Genomic DNA, 21,286 nt, shown 5'->3' on the forward strand with positions numbered 1-21,286 from the left:
AATATTATATGTAGGCAGGAAACGTTTGGAGGCAACCTTTTTAAAAATTTCTTCTCTCACCTTAAAAATATGTCCCCTAGTTTTAAATTCCCCCACTCTCGGGAAAAGACTCTTGTTATTCATCTTATTTATGCCCCTCATGATTTTATAAATCTCTATAAAGTCACCCCTCAACCTTCTATGCTCCAATGAAAAAATTCCCAGCTTGTTTTTATAACTCAAACCCTCCCCCATTCCCAGCAACATGCAGGTGAATCTTTTCTGAACCCCCTCTAACTTAATAACATCCTTGCCATAGCCCAACTCCCACAGTTAATTCTTTGGGCTGAGACGAATAATCTCAATAACCAATACATATTCCTTTAGGACATAGAATATAGAACATAGAACATTACAGCACAGAACAGGCCCTTCGGCCCTCGATGTTGTGCCGACCTGTCATACTGATCTCAAGCCCATCTAACCTACACTATTCCATGTACGTCCATATGCTTATCCAATGACGACTTAAAATGCACCTTAAGTTGGCAAATCTACTACCATTGCAGGCAAAGCGTTCCATTCCCTTACTACTCTCTGAGTAAAGAAACTACCTCTGACATCTGTCCTATATCTTTCACCCCTCAATTTAAAGCTATGCCCCCTCGTGCTTTGTTTAAAGTACGACTCCAGCCAGTTGAGAGTTTTCCCAATTCCACCTGTCTTCAATTTTACCAGGGCTCCCTACTGCTACATTCAGACAAATATTGTTTTGATATCAAGGGCAGTCACTCTGGTCTCATCTCCTAAATTCAGCCCTTTGGCCCAGGTTTAGACCAAGGCTAATTCCTCATGTAATTTGCTTTCTGTCAAAATGTTAAATGTAGATGGAATTGAATAGTAGAAACATATGAACTAAACAGAACTTGAGAGCTTGATGTGGGGGTGGGGGGGGTGGGGCAAAGATTATTTGACAGAAACAGCTGATGTAACCTAAAAAGGTTTTTTTAACTACTATATTTGACATTCAGACTATGAGCACTGATGGGAAATCACAGAAAGCAAGATAAATCTTTCTGAAACATAGAACCATCACCCCAACCCATAGCCCCTTCACCTACCATAACTGCCCAAAGTTCGTAAAAATATAACAAGGGATAGGTGTGTAGATGAGGAATTTTTGTTTTACAGCACCGGGTAGGATCTTGAATGGTGCACAAAGGGCTAATGCAAAATTAGCACATTTAACATTTTCCCTTTCTAAAATGCAGCAAGAAATAATAACTCCTCCTGTTAGGTTTCTAATGACTTTTTCTTTTCACATCAATTATTAAAACTGCTGTTGGTTATATAACTGATTTTATTTTAAACTACATTACCTAAATAATTTGCATTGTAACAAAACAACATTCTGCTTGAGCGAAACCTGCTCACGACCATTACAGCAAATTTAAAACCTACTGATCAAAATATGTTTAGTTTTAAAAAACATCGATGGTGCTTTTACAGTTAGCAGAACAAAACTACATAGATTTTATCAGTGATAATGGGAACTGCAGATGCTGGAGAATCCGAGGTAACAAAGCGTAGAGCTGGATGAACACCGCAGGCCAAGCAGCATCTCAGGAGCACAGAAGCTGACGTTTCGGGTCTAGACCCTTCACCCTCTGAAGAAGGGTCTAGGCCCGAAACGTCAGATTTTGTGCTCCTGAGATGCTGCTTGGCCTGCTGAGTTCATCCAGCTCCATACTTTGTTATCTTACATAGATTTTATGATCAATCAACACTGCTCTAAGCAAAATACATTAATTGCCGAAATCTTATATTTTCAGCAAAATATTTAAATTGAATCTCTTCACTGTTGTATCCATCCAGTTTCTTTTGACAGTAGTGGCTTAGAATATTTGTGCAAATTTAATACAGAATTTCAGTTGCTGTGCCACTGTTGTGTACGCATGCAGTTAGGTGGGAGTACTGCTCTTTTTCCTTATTTCCACATTGCTAATTGATAATAACTACCCTATGCTTATGGGTCATGTTAAGTTCCAAGAAGTACCAGGATACTGAAGTGTTTAAACAGCAATAACTTTATTTTGGAGGTGTTCACTCTCTAGGCAGTGTTTTGCAACAGCTGCTTGTCCTTCCAAAATGGTCAATGACATCATTATATCCCATGATCAGACTCAAAGTGACAGTCCACCACACTCTCACAAATACACAATATTCATCCCCATTTACTTTAGAACTTGCTGCAATGAAAACATACAGAATATTTACAATCCTTTTCCAATAGTCAGGAAGCAAGACATTCTGAAAGAACTTCAATTCCTGAATGGTAGTTGGCAGAGCTCAGACATCTGTTTATTTTTCTCATTGGGCTTAGCCTCTGGTGTTTTAAGTGCCCCAAGAACATCATCTATCATTGTCTTTTCCTGAGGTGACTGAATGTTTGCAGGTTTGCATAATGCTGTGGTATTCTGCATTAAGGTACTGTTTCCCACAGATGCTCCAGTTACAGTTCTGGGATTTGGACTCAGCAACAGTGAGCAAACGCTGACATATTTCCAAATCAAGACAATGGGTGGTTTGGAGGGGAACTTGAAGGTAGTGCTGTTCCAATATATCTGCTGCCCTTGTCCAACGAGAAGGAAGTGGTTGTGGGTTTGTAAGGTACTGTCTGAAGGCCAAGATGAATTTCTGCAGTAAATCTTGTAGATACTACACACTGCTGCTACTGAGCATTGATGGTCGAGGGAGTGGATGCTTATGGATGTAGTGTCAATCAAGCGGGCTACTTTGTCCTGGACTCTGTCAAGCTTTTTGAATGTTGTTGGGGCTGCACTCATCCAGACAAATGGAGAGTATTCCATTACACTCCTGACTTGTGCCTTGTAGATGGACAGGCTTTGAGGATTCTGGTGGTGAGTTACTTGCCACTGCATTCCCAGCCTCTGACGTGCTCTTGTAGTCACTGCATTTATGTGGTGAGTCCAGTTGAATTTTTGACCAATGATAACTCCCAGGATGTTGATAGTGGGGGATTCAATGATGGTAACACCATTGAAAGTCAAGGGAGGGTGGTTAGATTGTTTGTTATTGGTGATGGTCATAGTCTGGTATTTGTGTGGAGTGAATGTTATATGCTACATGTCAGCCCAAGTCTGGATATTGTCCAGATTTTGCTGCATTTGGGCATGGACTACTTCTGTGTCTGAGGAATCACGAATGGCGTTGAACATTGCACACAATCATTGGTGAACATCCCCACCCCAGACCTTATGATGGAGGGGAGGTCATTGGTGAATCAGCTGAAGATGGTTGGGCTAGGACACTATCCTGAGGAACTCCTACAGAGATGTTCTGGAGCTAAGATGACTGACCTTCAACAACCACGACCAGCTTCCTATGTGTCAGGTATGATTCTATCCACCAGAGAGACGGTGCCCCCGGATACCAGTGATTTCAGTTTTGCTAGTGTTCCTTGATGCCACACTCGGTTGAAAGCAGTCTTGATGTCAAGGACTGTCACTCTCACCTCACCTGTGGAATTCAGCTCTTTTGTCCATGTTTAAACATAGGCAGTAATGAGGTCAGGAGCAGAGTGGCCCTGGCAAAACCCAAACTGGCATCACTAAGCAGGTTATTGCTAACCAGCTGCTGGTTGATAGCAGTGTTGATGACACCTTCCATCACCTTACTGATGATCAAGAGTAGACTGATGGAGTGGTAATTGGCTGGGTTGGATTTGCAATGCTTTTTATGTGCACAACATACTTGGCCAATTTGCCACATTGTCGGGTAAATGCCAGTGTTGTAAGCATACTGGAACAGCTTGGCTGGGGTAGTGGTGAGTTCTGGAAAACTAGTCTTCAGGACTATTGCCAGAATGTTGTTAGGGCCCATAGCCTTTGCAGTATCCAGCCCTCCAAATATTTCTTGAAATCATGTGGAGTGAATCCAATTGGCTGAAGATTGGGGACCACCGGAGGAGGCCGAGATGGGTCATCCAATCGGCACTTCTGGCTGAAGATTGCTCCAAAAGCTTCATACTTATCATTTACACTAATGTGTCGGGTCCTCCATCATTGAGGATGGGGATATCCGTGGTGCTTCCTCCTTCAGTGAGTTGTTTAATCATTCACCATCATTCACAACTGGGTGTGACAGGCCTGCTTAGATCTGATCCGTTATTTGTGGGATCGCTTTGTTCTGTCTATCACTTGCTGTTTATGTTGTTTGGCATGCAGGTGGTCCCGTTCGGTAGCTTCACTAGGTTGACACCTCATCTTCAGGTGTGCTTGGTGCTGCTACTGGCATGCCCTCCTGCACTCTCCATTGAACCAGGGTTGATCTCCTGGCTTGACGGTAATGGTTGACTGGGGATATGCCGGGCCATGAGGTTACAGATTGTGCTGGAGTACAGTTCTGTTGCTGTTGGTGGCCCACAGTGCCTCGTGGATACCCAGTCTTGAGCTGCTAAATCTATTTGAAGTCTGTCCCATTTAGCATGGTGGTATTGCCACACAACATGATGGAGGTTATTGTCAATATGAAGGCTGGAACTTGGCTCCACATGGACTGTGCAGTCGTCGCTCTCATAAATACTGCCTCGGACAGATGCATCTGTAGCTGGCAGATTAGTAAGAATGAGTTCAAGTATGTTTTTTCCCTCTTTTTGCTTTGATCCAGTCTAGCAGCTATATCCTTTAGAACATGACCAGCTTAATCCATAGTACTGCTGCCAAACCATTCTTGGTGGTGGATACTGAACTCCCCTACCTGGAATACATTTTGCACCCTTGCCATCCTCAGTGCTTCCTCTAAGTGTTGTTCAACATTGATGAGTACCAATTCATCATTCGAAGGAGGATGGCATGTGATAATCAACAGGAGGTTTCCTCACCTGTGTTTAACCTGAAGCCATGAGACTTCATGCAATCCAGAGTCAATGTTGAGGACTCCCAGGACAACTCCCTCCTGACTATATGCCAACTCTGCTGGGTTTGTCCTGCTGGTGAGACAGGACACATCCAGGGATGGTGACGGTGATGTCTAGGTCATTGCCTGTATGATTCTGACAGTATGACTATGTCAGGCCATTGCTTGACTAGTCTGACAGACTCCTCTCTCAATTTGGACACTAGCCCCAGGTGTTAGTGAGGAGAGCTTTGCAGGGTCAACAGGGCTGTTTCTGCCGTTGCCCTTTCTGATGTTTAAGTCAATGCCAGGTGATCCACCTGGTTTCATTGAGACTCTGTAGCAAATGGTACAACTGAATGGCTTGCTAGGCCATTTCAGAGGGCAAGTGAGTGTCAATCACACTGCTATGTGCCTGAAGTCACATGTTGGCCAGACAGGTGAGGATGGCAGATTTCCTTCCCTGAAAGCTATTAGACAACCAAATAGGTTTTTTCAACAATCGACAATGATTTCGTGGTCATCAGTACATTCTTAATTCCAGATTTTTAAAAAAAGTGAATTCAAATTCCACTGTCTGCCATGGTGGGATTCAAACCTGGGTCCCCCGAACATTATCTAAGTCTCTGAATTAACAGTCTAGCAATAATACCACAAGGCTATCACCTTCCTGTTTGCCAAGAGCTGATCAGTATGTCATCTCCATTGTCTCTCATCTGTATGGCATAGGAAACCAGTCCTGTCTGTGTCACAATGATGGCTGGATCCCCCTTTTCACCAGTCCTATAATTCCATGCTAACACTTGTGACGTTTTTGGAAAACACAGCACTTGGCTTTGTTCTCTTATTGCTTTTCATCAATAATATGTTTTGTCATGACTAGTTTCAACAAATCAAATGCTGTGTGCAACCAATGCTTTACCACGAGCAGCATCTAAGACCTTTGAGCCTTTGAATGGGTTGTGTTCGGTAACTTAACAAGTATTCGGACAATCTTCTGGACATGGACCCTTGTTCATGGGTTAACCTTAAGGAATATTTCACTGTCTGAACAAATCTTTCCACCAAACCATTCGTGGCTAGGTGATAAGGAGCTGATTGAGTATGTTGAATACCATTCTGCTTTTGAAAGCCGTAAACTCTTGTGATATAAACTGTGACCATTATCACTAATAAACTATGGATAACCAAACGTCACAAAGATATTCCCCAGTCTTTCAATGGTTTTCTCTGAAGAGGTCGTCTTCATGAAGGCAACTTCAGGCTATTTAGTTACGCACGAACCACCACGACGAACATTCAGCATTCAAGAGGACAAGCATAGTCAATATACATTTTTTGCCATGGGCTTCCCAGCTATTCCCATGAATGTAATTGTATTAGTGGAGGTAGGCTGTGAACTCTTGCAAAAATTGTCTTTACTTTTGCCTTCTCGTCAATTTCAGAGCTAAGTCCTGGTCACAAAAAATAGCTTCTCACCATCACCCTTATTTTAATAGCACCATAGTGATCCTCATGTTTAACATTTCCATTGCTGAGCTGGAATGCTGAGCCTCATTCCCCGAAGGAGACATCCTGCTTGTACAGATAGCTCTAGCTATCAGTCCCTCTTGTAGAGAACAGGCACAGACATGACAGGCCAAATCCTACCATTTCAAATTATTGAACTAATTAGTGCTTTAGATTAAAAGAATATTTACTCCAACAAGCAAATATTGCTGTCAATACATCAGGGAAAGATAACTATCATGTACTTTTGTGTCAATTAAACAAGGTTTTGTAATATTTTAATGCAACAGGTTGAACAGGTTGCAAAAGGTTTACGAATTTTGTTCCTTCTAATATTCATCTATGCAATAATTAGGATTTTACAGTAATTTGTACAGTAGCTTCACAAGAACTATCGCGTCAACTCCAATTTGAAAACACACACTAAGTATTTTGCAGGATTCTAAGGTCGAGTCCATACCTTTTTCCTAAAGTTGAATCTACTTGAAATTTAGTAGATCTTAATTTGCTCCTGGAACATCACATACATGAAGCATTCTTGTCAATTTATCTATATTTTTTCATTAGTTAAAATTTAATCAATCACATCTTATTTAAGGATTAATAACACTTTTTCAGAAAATTCTGTTCTGTGATCAATTAAACAAGCATACTAATTATTTATTTAAAGCAAAGTAAAAATGTCATCATGAGGAATGGGGGTGCATATTCCAATATCTGAGAGTATGGTTCATAGCTAGAGTACTGTATACAGTACTCTAGATTTTAAAAAAAAATCCAAAACTATGCTTTACAGCCAGATGTTCATCTGTTTAAACCAGCAATGAATGGTAGAGACATACTGAGGTTGCAGGATTCAGGATACTTCAAGGAGGTGTTATACAACAAATCACTGAGGAAATGTGTTAACTCCAAGTCTCAGCAGCCACCTCTACTTCTCTTTGCTGTTGAATATTTGGGTCCCTTAAAAACTGAACTTTCCTAGCATTTACTGAATAGTATGGCATTTCATTCAACAGACATTACAGTATTACTTAACCTTCCAAAATTCAACATATTAAAACAAAGGAAAGAATTGCGAGAAACATGGAGGTCATGATGCTCATTGAACTTGCATCAACAATCTGAGTTGCCAAATACACTGAAAACAATACGCTAATAAAAATGGTAAGCTAATCCTCAGATGAAGGTAGATAAGGGAATAATGATCACACATGACTCACGAGCAGCTGTCTGATTGTCACTGGCCAAGAAGGTTCAGACAGCTGACTGACACAGAAGATAACCTGCCCCTTTACACATGACAATAATTGCTTGGGGCAGAGAGAAGTTCTCATCAAGCAATTCTTGGAAGCAACAGTTCCCGCTGGGCAGTTCTCACCAGGTAGGAGGAAGGCAGATCAGCAGGAAGAGGAGGAAGACTAAGGGAAGAGTTCCCTCACATCTCGGCTAGAGAGTAAGATGTTATCCTCACCACTTTAATGAGACAATCATTCCAAATTAACAGCCTTACTTGTCTTCTGGTATCGGTTCTAGTCACGGTTGTATACTTTCCTTCATCTAATTTAAGAATGTATCATTCTAAACTGTTGTTTCTTTGCAAACTCAATAAACTATCATAAAATTATCTGCCTATGTCAGGTAACCATGAGCACGAACCCTGAAAATCAACACCTGCCCTCCACCTGACTGGCAGCCAATGTTTTGCAAAAATTGGAAACCTAGCTTTTAACTAATTCATAGTATAAATTAACAAATCTCAATGAGCAGACAGGTTACAAGTGATTTACGGCCCTCTAGCATTGGCCACTCTGTGTCAAACTGTAGAGATTATTCTTTTTGAATAATCTGACAAAACCATATGATGCATTTACTCAAATGGATATGCTGCATAACCTTTATATCTGTAATATTTTCGTGATATCAAATGTCTGAAAGTTACTAATTGGTTGCATTCATTAATTGCTGATAAAACTTGCAACTTGCTAAACAGTATTTTAAGAGGCTTTGTTGGGACTGACAACAGTTGTTTCAAATGCTCACCCATAGAGCCTATTGTCAATTTTAAGTGGTCTGTTCATTGCAATGCATTGTTAATGTATGCAACAGGTACCTTACTGACTTTTATCACCCTGTTCAGTTTCTACAAAATTCAACATCTAATTGGAAGCATATTTGAATTGATCAGATTAAGTACCAAATAAGATTCTCTAATCAGTAGGCTATACTGACTGCTGGAGGCTATATGAAAACAAGCGTACCCAGGAAAAACTAGTCACTTAATGATAACTGATCATAGCATCAATCTCAGGTACATTGCTTCACTCAACATTGAGTGTAACAGCCAGCCAGTTTTGAAGCCTCCAGGGAATAACCGATAAAAAATGAGCTTTATGTACCTATCTTGTCAGCCAATGTTGCAGTGATTTATTCACAAAAATCAACTCATTACCTGTTTACACAGATAAAAGACTGGGCAGTAATCTGGCAGGGAAAAAAAATTGCCTCTTACTGAAACCAACCAGTGTGCCAAAATAGTTTTTTCTGGTTTTCTAAGGAATTGCTCTGGTTTTAAAGAAATGCATTCATGCTCCTGTGAAAATAATTGGGACTATTTTCAAGAACTAATGTTTTCAGTGCAAAGCAGGATCAATTTGACTTTTTTCTTCAAAAAGACTTCTAGATTTAAGACATCTTCCAATCTTTGTGACAGATAAGGTAATGTGGAATCATTTCATTCCTATTATTTTAGGTCTTCTCCAAGTTGTGGGGAAAAATACTGTCTATTAGAAAATAGGTTGTTAGTTGTCAGCTGATCGGATACTTTACAATTTGAAAACAAATGTAAATCAAAAAACAAAGTCAAATAAACATACAAGTGAATCAATGAAGTAAAGTATTTTCAAGAGTTTAAAATACCTTTATATTTCATCTAATAGCTAATCCAGAATTTCTTTTGAAGTTTTCAAATTTCAAAATATTGGGCTAAGAAAAAGCAAGAAAGAAAACAAACCTGTAACAATGAGACATTCATTGTCATCCAGAGCCTCTGTAAACAGCCGTGAAACAATGAGTTCAGGGTTTATCAAAAAGCGGATTTCTTCCTGGACAAGTCCAGCACCTGTGACACCACCTCCAACATTTTTGTTTGCAAAGTCAACCTGAAAGCACAGTTTTTGTTTAAATTTAGAGATTAAAACCAGATCATGACTTTGAATGGGCATCCTGCTATTGTATTTTTAGGCCTTCATTAGATATTATGACTACAACAAACTCTCATTTCCTACAAACCTAGGCATGCATATACTGAGTTCATATCAAGAGTGGGCTGCAAGTGTTAGAAAAGCATACAGTCTTTTAATTGCGAGATGCTGCTTGCCTGATGGGTTTTTGAAAGTGAAACCATTTTGTGGGCTGAGGTGAGGGCAAGGGCAGGAAGCATATGAATCTTTACAATGACAATAGTATTACACTTGGCAATGAAATTCTATGTTTGGTTTCGAGTTCAAAATGGCAAAATTCAAACAACGTTATTTGTGCTTAACATTTAATTTTACTTTCTCCTGGAGGAACACAGCCCCTTATTGTAACTGGAATGGCATAGGCTATCAGAAAATCGTCCCACTTAGAATCACCTTACTCTTGCTGATATGCTCATCAGACAGCAGAGTTTAGTTGAGAAACACAGTTCAGCTGAAAACCTAATGAACCATTCCAAATTTTTTATAAACGCAACTGGTTAGTCATCAGTAAGAAACAGAAATCAGCACAAAATGATAGCTAATTAGTTTTAATTATATACACTGCAATGTTGATTTAACTTAATTTACTTTTTGCCCTAATGTGTTGAATTTCTGGTTTGCTGGATCTCTTTACCTCAACCTGCAGTTAACTCCAATGGATAGTTCGAAATTTGCTAAAATCCTTCCCAGGAGTAGCCCTTTCATTGAATCTTAATATTTCTATCTAAAACTTAATTGCTTTAAGTGGTGCAATCATAAATTAACTTAATTAATCTCTAGAAATATTTTGGAACCTCCTTAATTGATCACACATCCTACAATTCAAGTATTACCATTTTGTTTTTCATAGATTGGATATACATGGCAAAAAAAATCTAAAACTATTTTGTAAATAAAATACCAAAACAGATTTTATACATATATGCAGAAAACTAAATGTTATGCACTGGTAGAATTTACATGTACTGAGAGACAAGTGCAGTACTAAGTTAAGTTTCAAACAATTTATGTGACCTTTAATTAGCATATTTACTAATATTTATATGAATCAATAAAAATAGATTTTACCCTATTGCTTAATCTGATCAAATAAGAAAGGCAAGTAGCCTTATTTCATAGAATATTTCGTTTTTGATCGATACAAGCCTACATTTCATGTAAAACATGTACATTAAGAAATAATTAAGTTGGCTATTTGCACATTAACAACTCAAACCAGAATATGATAATTAGGAGTATACACACAGATTGCTGCATTAAAAGGACTATTTAGCACAATTTATACTCAATAGTTAAATCGCTGGTACCCTTCCCTGAAACACATTCAATACATAAGTTGGTTATTACAACAAACCAGCATTAACAGTTGCATTTTTCTGGAGTCAGCACGAACCATTAATATTCCTAGGTTTCTGAGAAACATCAGCAGAGGTTTGGGGACAAGTCCATCAGCTAATTATACAGAGAGTAAGGAAGTGGCATAGTAGCAAAATACTTCATAAAACAGTCAATTGTAGAAAGATTTCAAAACCAGTAAAATTGTTTCAATATTTCAAGTAAATTACCAGCATTTCTACCTCGCTCTGACAATTGATTGAACAAGTGATAGCTGCAGCAGAATGGCACAGTGAGAGCCCATAACCCAAACGTCGATATATTGAAGCCATCTTCTGTTATTTCTGCGTGGCCGTTACAGCTATAAGGGGCACTTGTGGCTCCTGGAGATGTCATTCAAATCTCCCAACTCTTATTTTGGAGGCCCTCTTGTGGTGCAGTGGTGGTGTCCCTACCACTGGATCAGGAGGATTGGGTTCAAGTCCCACCTGCTCCAGAGGTGTGTATTAACAACTCTGAACAGATTGCTTAGAAAAATAGGTTAAATAAAACATTTAATTTTTTTTAAGAATAAGTACTAGAAGACCATAGTTCTTTTTAAGTACATAGACATATACTGTGAGCAGCATTATATACTGAACAAGTTTGAACCAAATTAATAAAAAGCTGAATTCAACTATTTCCTGCAAAAAGACTATTTGCCTTGTTTACTTCAAGTTCACCGTGTAGCTCTAATATTGTATTCAATGGAACTTCAGTATTGTTTTGGAAGATTTCCAATTCCATTGTTAATAATGAATTTTTGTGAAGGGGATTTGTAAAAAGGGCTACATGACAAATATACCCTAGCAACCATCATTGCCTTTTGGGAATAAGGAGAAACAATTCCTCAAAATGCATTAAAAAAAAAAGCTGCGCAATTATACAATATAATACAACTGAATACATGACAAGAATGGCCCCTTTGGTACACCAAGTCCGCTCCAATTCTAATGCGTATTTAGACCTGCTACTTATTACCAATGCACAGTTTCTATCCCTCTGTACATCCCCCATTCACAGGTCATTCAAAATATGCCTTAAATGTGCCTGTTTCACCATCTTCACTGCCAGCGCATTCCAGGCACACACATCCCTCTGAAAATATTTCCCTGCACTTCTCTCCTCAACTTTCCCCCTCTCACCTTGAACGTGCACCCTGGTAAAAAGCCTCTGACTATCCACTCCATCCATGCCTTTCAATTTTGTAGTGCTCCGAACTTTCCAGTGAAAGTAATCTGAATTTGTCTAATCTCTTCCCATAAATAAAATCGCCCAGACCAGGCAACATCCTGGTAAACCTGTGCACCCTCTCCAAAACATCCATGTGGTACTGTGGTAACCAGAACTGCATGCAATATTCCAAATGTGGCCTAGCTAAAGTTTTGTACAGCTGTAACATAACGTGCCAACTTTTATATTCAATGGCCCAACTGAGGATTGCAAGCATGCTGTATGCATTCTTGACCACCTTATCCACCCGTGTTGCCATTTTCAGGGACCTGTGGTCCTGTATGCCCAGAAATCTCTGTATGTCAATCTTCCTAAGGGTTCTGCCATTTACTGTATAATTTACATCATCTCAAATTTACAGAATTAGATTTTACGCTCAACGGACTGCAAACTAACTCTGAAATTTTGCTTATTCTACTTTGCATCCTAATACATAGATTTTCACACCAAAAAAGACACAAAAATATGTGGCACAACTGAGCTTGGGAACCTGTGGGGAAGGAAGGGCTGCACGCTAAGATCCAGATTGAAGATGTTATGACATTGCTGCTACCATAAACACAAGTATGCCGTTCTGAAGAAACAGCATTAAAAATAAATATGTCCCCGTACTGAATACCAAATCAATAAAGTCTGTAATTTTAAAATCGTAAGGGTTAATTGGCCAAACCACACTTCTGAGATTAAATCTGAACATTTGTAAATCAATTCTGATGCTGTCGTATTGAAAGCCACCAAGTTCTTTAAAAGCTATTTACAAATTCAACAGAAAAAATGTGAAAGAGCCGAGATGAGGCTATGATCCCATCAGAGTTTTGCTCTGGTGTCCGACTTGCCAGGTGACAGCTGCCACTGCAGCTCCTTCAAGCATGTTAAAATGAAGTGGAGATATGATAGGAGCTGCCTCAGGGCTAGGATTTGAAGTAGACTCTTTCAATGACCACCAACATCTTCATGTACCTTTAATTTATTTCAATTTGCAACATGCAGAATGCACTTTTAAAAGGCACTGCATTATTCAGATGCTATTCGAAGTGTGTCCTTCAGCAACTACAGAATTGCTTATTTTCCACTTTCAATCATGATAGTAAACCAGACAGGTTAAATAGTTAAATCAATTTTTAAATTTTCTTCTTGTTTATTTATTTCCTTTACCATTTGCATGTGCTTTGAAATTACTGCTGTTTAAGGATGATGAGTCTATAATTATATTCAAACATTAAAGTAATTTCTAAAGACTTTTAAGGAAATAACCATTAAAAGCTCAATGTTTATACCGCTGTTGAAAACCTGCTCGACTGTGAACTACTTGATTTGTTTTAGAAGAAGCAAATCTCCAAGGTGCATTGATATTGTACCTTCTCCCAATAGGATTTTATGGTTATGCAACTATGCTCAATTTGGTTGAACTCACTAGTGTCACAAGCTCGTGCATTTTCCAACTGTGCACATCTCCTTTGCTTTATTAGAATTAGACACCAATTTCACCAGCTGCTTCCTGAATATCATCTCTCTCTACACTGACCCCCTCCTTCCATTAAAAACATTAAGCCTCAAGATTTCAGCCACTTGATGTGGAATGGTATGTCACGATTTTTAAAAAAAAAGATGTCACATTGACAACAGCCTTTGATTTTTGCCTCAGCAGATAACTTTGCAAGGTAGCTCAAACAGTACACTTAATGCAGTTGCTGGTAGACCTTTAAGTTGACCACAAGCCACAGGCAACTGGACAGCATTCAGGCTGCTCTAATAATCTATCAGCATGCTGCTAGAAAAGGTTATCCTGTCAATTTAAAAATTAGTGTCTCAGTGCACTGTGTTGCTACCATGTAATAAGCAGAAAAGGTTTATAAGAAGCATCTTGGTATCCAAAGCTCAGAATCGTTATTAAATTTCAAATTCAAGGTGCTCTCTATGTGATAGTTTCAATCAAAAATTTTTCAGGAGTCCTGTATATGATTATTAGTGGATCAGCACCACAAAAGTTGCTAAATGTTTGGGACAAACATGTATACTTATGACAATCTTGAGAGCTGAGACAGCTGACTTCAAAGTTTTGTATCAATGCAAAACCCTTCAGGCAATACCAATAAAGTCTTAATAATGTGTTGCTTAACTGTGGAATTTTATCAGTTGTTGTGGGTATTTAGTGCCTATCCCTTGAAAGCGCAAGTCTGTGTATGAAGTTAATCACAATTTATAAATAGGGTTTGATAATGGATATTTCTCAGCTCAATGTTACGATTATGCTGTTTAAAAAAGAAGAAAGATCGCGGCTCATCAAAAAGTCCAGCTCTTTGAGTACAAGATTTTCAGTTTTGTCACTTGGAGTCCTAAATATAACTTTGAATTGCTCTTGTTCACCGCTGGAAAGAAGAGAAGACCCATTTATCAAAATGGAAATACCATGGAAACACACGTTATGAGGTATTTATGCAATACAATGGCAGAAGTATGCATTTTGACAACGGTGCAAAACAAATTGTTATTTCTACAACTGCAGAAAATACCATGATCTCTACATTTGCTGACCACCGACTCTAAGTCTCTCGGTAAACTGTAATCATACTTGAACTTTTGTAGTATCTCAGCATGTTGAAATGCAAAATACCTGGATATAATTTGATAATACAATGACCCAATTGAACGCAAGAAAAATTGATCCCAAAATAAAATGGTTTATATGATATGGCACTTTATTTTAAATAGCCTCTAAATTTATTATATTATGTTGAAATATCAATTAAAGAGCACATTTTTAAACTATTTTGTTTTATCTGAACCTTTTGAATTTTAATGACTCTGTGTCACTGGCTTAACCGACAATTATCGCCTATTCCTAACTGCCTTGGCCAGGTAATTTCATAGGATAGTTAAAAGTCAACATTGCTTTGCATCTGGAGTTACACACATGGCTGACCAGGTAAGGATGACAGATTTCCTTCCCTAAAGTGAATTACCTAGGTATTTACAACAATCATCAATAATTACATGGTGCCAATAGACCAGCCTTTAATTCCAGACCATTTTTTTGCTGATTCTTGCTATTGTGAAATTCAAACCCACAATCCCAGTACATTAATGAGGGGGCTGTGGATTACTCATTCAGCCACATTATCACTCCTCTACCAAAACTCCTTGGATGGTCCAAGAAATATGATAAACAGTATAATTTTGGTTATCAGCAAATTTTCATGGCTTTCTTTAAGCTTGTATTCTGTTCATACCTGAAGCATGCCACAACCATTGTCTTCGATTGTTCCTTCATACGTAATGTGCAGTTTGGTCAGCTTCTCCGTGGACCTGAAAACAAACATTAGAGCTAAATAAATCTAATTCATTTGAATACCTAAGATGGAAAATAATGTACTTTATAAGAGATAATAGGAACTGCAGATGCTGGAGAATCTGTGGCAACAAGGTGTAGAGCCGGAGGAACACGGCAGGCCAAGCAGCATCTTAGGAACAGGAAAGCTGACGTTTTGGGCCAAGACCCTTTATCATAAAATCTTCTGATTCGTTTTCTGATGAAGGGTCCAGGCCCGAAACGTCAGCTTTCCTACTCCTAAGATGCTGCTTGGCCTGCTGTGTTCATCCAGCTCTACACCTTGTTGTCAATGTATTTTATAAATTTATATTAGATGTAAGGGAGAAGGTAACATCATGGTAATGCCAGTGACATGGTATTGCAGAGCCCAAGGCTAATGATCTGGGAAAATGGGCCAAAATCCCACCATAGGAGGTGGTGAAATTAAACCCGAGCTTTGCAGGGGTTCAAGGAGAAAGCTCATCACCATTCTGTTCCAGGTCAATTAGGGAGATAATTGGTTGATAGTGAGAGCTTAGTTAGTAACATCAAAATCCCACCAACAAATCTCTTTTTAAAACAGATGCCAGCATTCTTCTAGAATATTCACCTAATTATTATGATCTATATTCTGGCTTTGAACTGCTATACACCCTTACCCATTGCTTATTGATAGGTACTGCAATTTTTAGCAAAGTAGTAAATTAACTCTGAGTGGAACTTCTTTTTTGCTAACTTCTTAACACAATGATATATTGCTTATCTATCTCAAATGATACCTTTCAAAATTCAAAGATTACCAGTGCACATTCATGAAATCAGAAATTACTTCTTTAAGAACATGACAAATTATATAAACATAATTAAAAGTGTTTTCAAATGATTAACATAATCATTATTATTGTCAAAAATGCCAAGCTAATTACATGCAGCAAATGTATTTTTGAACAAGTCAGAACACACTTCGAGGGCAGGTTGACGAAGAGTCACTCAACCTGAAACATTAACTTTGATTTTTCTCCACAGATGCTGCCAGACCTGCTGATCTTTTGCAGCAATCCCTACTTTTGTCTCAGCATCGGCAGTTCTTTCCGTTTTTATCTAGGACAGGTTGAACTTGAACCTTGAAATTCTGATTCTGAGGCAAAGACACATCGTAATGTGCCACAAAGGCTCCTGTCACAACTTTAGCCTGGTGTTCTTCATTAGTAGTCCAGTTACATTACCACCCATCATCACCTGCCTCCAGTGCTGAATGGGTAACAAGAGCCTTGCCCTTAAGATAGGCACATCATTCACATAATACATGAAAATCAGAGTCTAATCAGATTACCATTTGTCTCAATTTTATTCTTGTTAGCAAAACTTGCAAGAAGAAATATCTAAATACAGATGAGAAAATTTAGTTATGTAAATCTAACAGCCCAAGTATTTATACTTTGTACATTTGTCAACTGAACTGCAAGCATGAAATTCTAACTACCAAGTGAGTTTAAATTAAACAGAGATAAACCATATACTTAAAAAAAAGGAAGCTTGTCAGAATTAGAAAAATTGAGAACTGCAGAACCTTGAACCTCCAACAATGAATCGTAACATACTGTCAGAGTGGTGCTTGCTTCATGAATTATTGGTAAAAGTTTATATCCTACGTGGCATTTAAATTCATGGCAATGAGCATTCTTATTGCTCAGTGTATGAATTTTCGCAGGACAATGTTCTGCAATAAATTTACTGGCCAGGCCAAAGAAAATAAATTTGGCCTTAGGTCCCAAATTAACAGTAGGGCCTTACTGGTAGACATTAACCCGGACATGAGGACAAAGCGATCACCATTTCTTTTCATTCTTTCAACTGAGATAAAGGAAAATATAACCAGTGACAAGTTAATTTGCTAGTAACCTAAACTATTCAAAAGCTAGAATTGTGGTCAACATATTTACTAATGCAGTGAAATCAATAGGATTTAAGTCATAAAAACTATTCAGTATCCTTCAACCATACATTTTCATGTGATATTAGAGGAAGTTTTGGTGGCATTCCATTGAGATCACGGTTGTATAAATGAGGAAATGCTAGTTTATCACATGTAATTCACTCTATGAGCTCACCCAGTGATTTCTGATAGCAGATGGCATGAAACTGTGTTTCTGGGAAGCTTTGAACTCAGGTTTTGAAACAAATTTAACCAGTGTATTGATATTACAAATCTATGGACACCAGTGGGCTTGATCATTATTTTAAATTAGCATAGTTAATTAAATATATTCACAGGTAATATTTTATATTTTATATTATTTTAGTATCTTCCAAGGTCTGTCCAAAGATAGCTAATATCACTTTTCATGTTAATGATCAGACATTTGACCATACCAGTAAATAACCAATATTCTAATGAGGTCATGCACCAGGTTTTTAAAATAATGTTCATGACTGCTCCCTAATCACACACCATCTCCCAGACCATGAGTGTGTTTGAATATTTTTTATTTATGGTTTTTTCTTCTTTGCATTGAAGAGGTCACATTAATTAGTCAAAATGTTTGAAAACTCAGGGTTAATGCTGCTTTCTAAGCAATATGATATTGCTTGGAAATTATGTGATAACTTCAAATTCTTGGATAAAAGTGGCATTATATGTGTAACTGAAGCAAATCTCCGAAACACGTAAATTGCTTTCACCCTAAGAGCCTAAACACAACTTAAACAAATAAGCTACAAATAAAGAAGTCAAACTTCAGTTCTTAGTAAAATTAATTAAACTGTGATATTCATTTCATAAGCAAGAGGAGAACCACACTCAGGCGGCTGGCATTTCATTTTCAATGTTTGAAGAAATTAAGCTAAGAAGTCAACTATTAACAGCATCACAATCCAATTGTTACTCCCTGCTCCAATTCTGTAAGCTCCTTGCAATTCTTTATTCATCAAACTGCATCAAACTAGCAATTACTTAATCCTAAGCCTTTATTAATGTCATACCTATCTTGAATGCTGTAACAACAGAATAATACAGATTGATGCACTGACCAATTTCCATTTCTTTGTAAAACTGCTGCATCAATGCTTGGATCAATCCTACTCTCTAATTGTATTTCCAGCAGACAGACGTCAGCCTTGTATGTTATGACATTTCAATTGCTCCTCTAAATATCTAAAATTTGTGAATGTTCCCACCTTGACTCACCTTACAGGCAATGAGTTCCAGATATCATCACCCTTTGGGTGAAACCATTTTCCCTCAATCAACCTTCAAACCTAAACTCAGCTTAAATCTACATCTGACACTGAGTAAGGGGAAAGGCGTTGTCCCCTCTAACCTATGTCCCGCAATTTTGAACACCTTCGTCAAGTTCTCTTGCAATCTTGCTGCTCTAAGGAAAACAACCCCAGCCTATCGGGTCTCTCTTTCCCTGAAACGATCTTACCCAGGCAACTTCCTGGTGAATCTCTGCAGGACCGTCTCTAGCACAGTCAGATCCTTTCTACAGTGTAGCCAACAAAACTGTACACAGATAAAGTCCATCAGAGATAATGGGAACTGCAGGTGCTGGAGAATACAAGATAACAAAGTGTGGAGCTGGATGAACACAGCAGACCAAGCAGCGTCTTAGGAGCACAAAAGCTGACGTTTCGGGCCTAGACGCTCTGATGAAGGGTCTAGGCCCGAAACGTCAGCTTTTGTGCTCCTAAGATGCTGCTTGGCTTGCTGTGTTCATCCAGCTCCACACTTTGTTATCTTATACAGCTAAAGTCCATGCAGGCCACATCAAATGCCAAACCCTCCAACTCTCCTGGTTACCTCTCCAAGCCCTTGATACATTCTATGCCTCAGAATTCTTCATAATAATTCCAATTTTTGCTTGAGCATTGTGGATAGTTCTCGACATCCCACTATAGGAAGGATGTGAATACACTGGGCAGAATGCAGAAGCAAATTATAAGAGTATTTCCAGCAATGAGAAAATTCAGTTGTGAGTTTAGATTAAAGAAATTGGGAGTATTTTCCTTGGACAGAAGGTGGCTGACAAGAGGTGTGATGGATGTTTTCAAAATCACGAGCAGGCGGGGTAGAACTGATAGGGAAAAACTGTTCTGCTTGTAAATGGAATAACAAAAAGGCACAGATTAAAAGCGACGCGCAAGATTTGCAAGCGTGCTATTGTGAAGAATCATGCCATCCTGAAGTCATGTCTACAATTACAGAAGTATCTATCTACTCCCCTCACCAACAAATCCTTAGCTGCTATTGCCTACCCATAGTTCTTCCTCAGCCCAAGCAGAAGGGCCACCCACGGTCCACGGCCTTGACTCGGGCAGGCCTCCAAGGAGGAGCAATCATTCTCATCAGTTTCCAAGGGTATAAACAGTTTAACTGCAAAATGCACTTCGGTGATTCCCTCACTACCTGCCTGATCTCTTTCTTATGTTTCTCAGTCATCCATTCTTTCTGTACCAGCATGACCTTATGCTGCAGGATAATTACATACTTAAAATGGCTGTCCATGAACCTCTCTGCCTCATGAATGCAGCATACTGCCCAAATGTTGCTCGAGTTCCAAAACCCAGAGCTCGATTGCTCCAGCCAGAGGAACTTCTTGCACACACTGTCATCCAAACTGTCAGGAGCATCTAGGGTCTCCCAAATAGCACAGAACGTGCTAATCATGGATCTGAGCTTGCCAGATATATCTTAACTAAACATAACATGAACACTTGCTTTCATTTAACGCTTATTCCTTTAAAATCACACGTTAGAAAGATCTTGTTCTTGTCAGACAACCAATCTCCTTAAGTCTATGAAATGAAGAAATTCAATTTTGAAGTTCTAAACTATTAATTATCTGTGCATAGTTCTGCATCTGTACTTAAGGCCTTAATGTAAATCAATATCCAGAAAAACAGACAGGAGAGAAAAATTACTCTGTTGCCCTGCGATGTCTCATTTTGATTTTATTGGAACATCTCCACCACTGGTCCACCTACCTCTGGGATGCCTCTGCTCTCACCTGTTCTTTCTAAGTTCCACATAAGTCTGCTGCAGGTTTGCCCACTTCATGGTGCTCACTCAGCAGCTCCTTACCATGATGCAACTACAAACAGCAAGGGACCCAGCACTGAATCCTGTGGTAACACCAACAGACACACGCTTCCAGTCACAAAAACAACCTTTGAACATTACCCTTTGTCTCATCACACTAAGAATATTTGGCATACAATATGCCCAATTGCCCTGGATCCCATGAGCTCTTAGCTTCTTACAAAAGATCCGATCAGAAGTCTTGAAGTCCATGAAGACTACGTCAATCAAACAACCTTAATCTACACACCTAGTTGTCTCCTCAAAAAATTCATGCAAATTTTTTAGACATGATCTACCTCAACAAAACCATGTTATCTTGATTAATCCTTTCCTCTCTAAGTGGAAACAAAGAAACAAAGAAACCTACAGCATAGGAACAGGCCCTTCGGCCCTCCAAGCCTGCGCCGATCACGATCCTCTGTCTAACATGTCATCTATTTTCTAACGGTCTGTGTCCGTTTGCTCCCTGCCCATCCATGTACCTGTCCAAATATATCTTAAAAGACGCTAACGTGTCTGCGCCTAAAACCTCCACTGGCAACACGTTCCAGGCGCCCACCACCCTCTGTGTAAAGGACTTTCCACGCATATCTCCCTTAAACTTTCCTCCTCTCACTTTGAACTCATGATCCCTAGTAA

The 21,286-nt window shown here is 38.8% G+C and overlaps 1 protein-coding gene across 3 annotated transcripts in view; it reads right to left on the reverse strand.

Moving 5' to 3' along the window:
- parga (poly (ADP-ribose) glycohydrolase a) overlaps positions 1-21,286 on the reverse strand; it is a 196,416-nt gene that overhangs the window by 48,407 nt on the left and 126,723 nt on the right. For all 3 annotated transcript variants that reach the window (XM_059640270.1, XM_048563467.2, XM_048563466.2), the window contains 2 exons: positions 15,485-15,560; positions 9,419-9,566 (listed from right to left, as the gene is read on the reverse strand). In XM_059640270.1, the coding sequence (XP_059496253.1) occupies positions 9,419-9,566; positions 15,485-15,560 (224 nt within the window). The remainder of the gene's footprint in view (positions 1-9,418; positions 9,567-15,484; positions 15,561-21,286) is intronic.

The sequence above is a fragment of the Stegostoma tigrinum genome, chromosome 37 (genome assembly GCF_030684315.1).
Source record: "Stegostoma tigrinum isolate sSteTig4 chromosome 37, sSteTig4.hap1, whole genome shotgun sequence".
Classification (NCBI taxonomy): domain Eukaryota; kingdom Metazoa; phylum Chordata; class Chondrichthyes; order Orectolobiformes; family Stegostomatidae; genus Stegostoma; species Stegostoma tigrinum.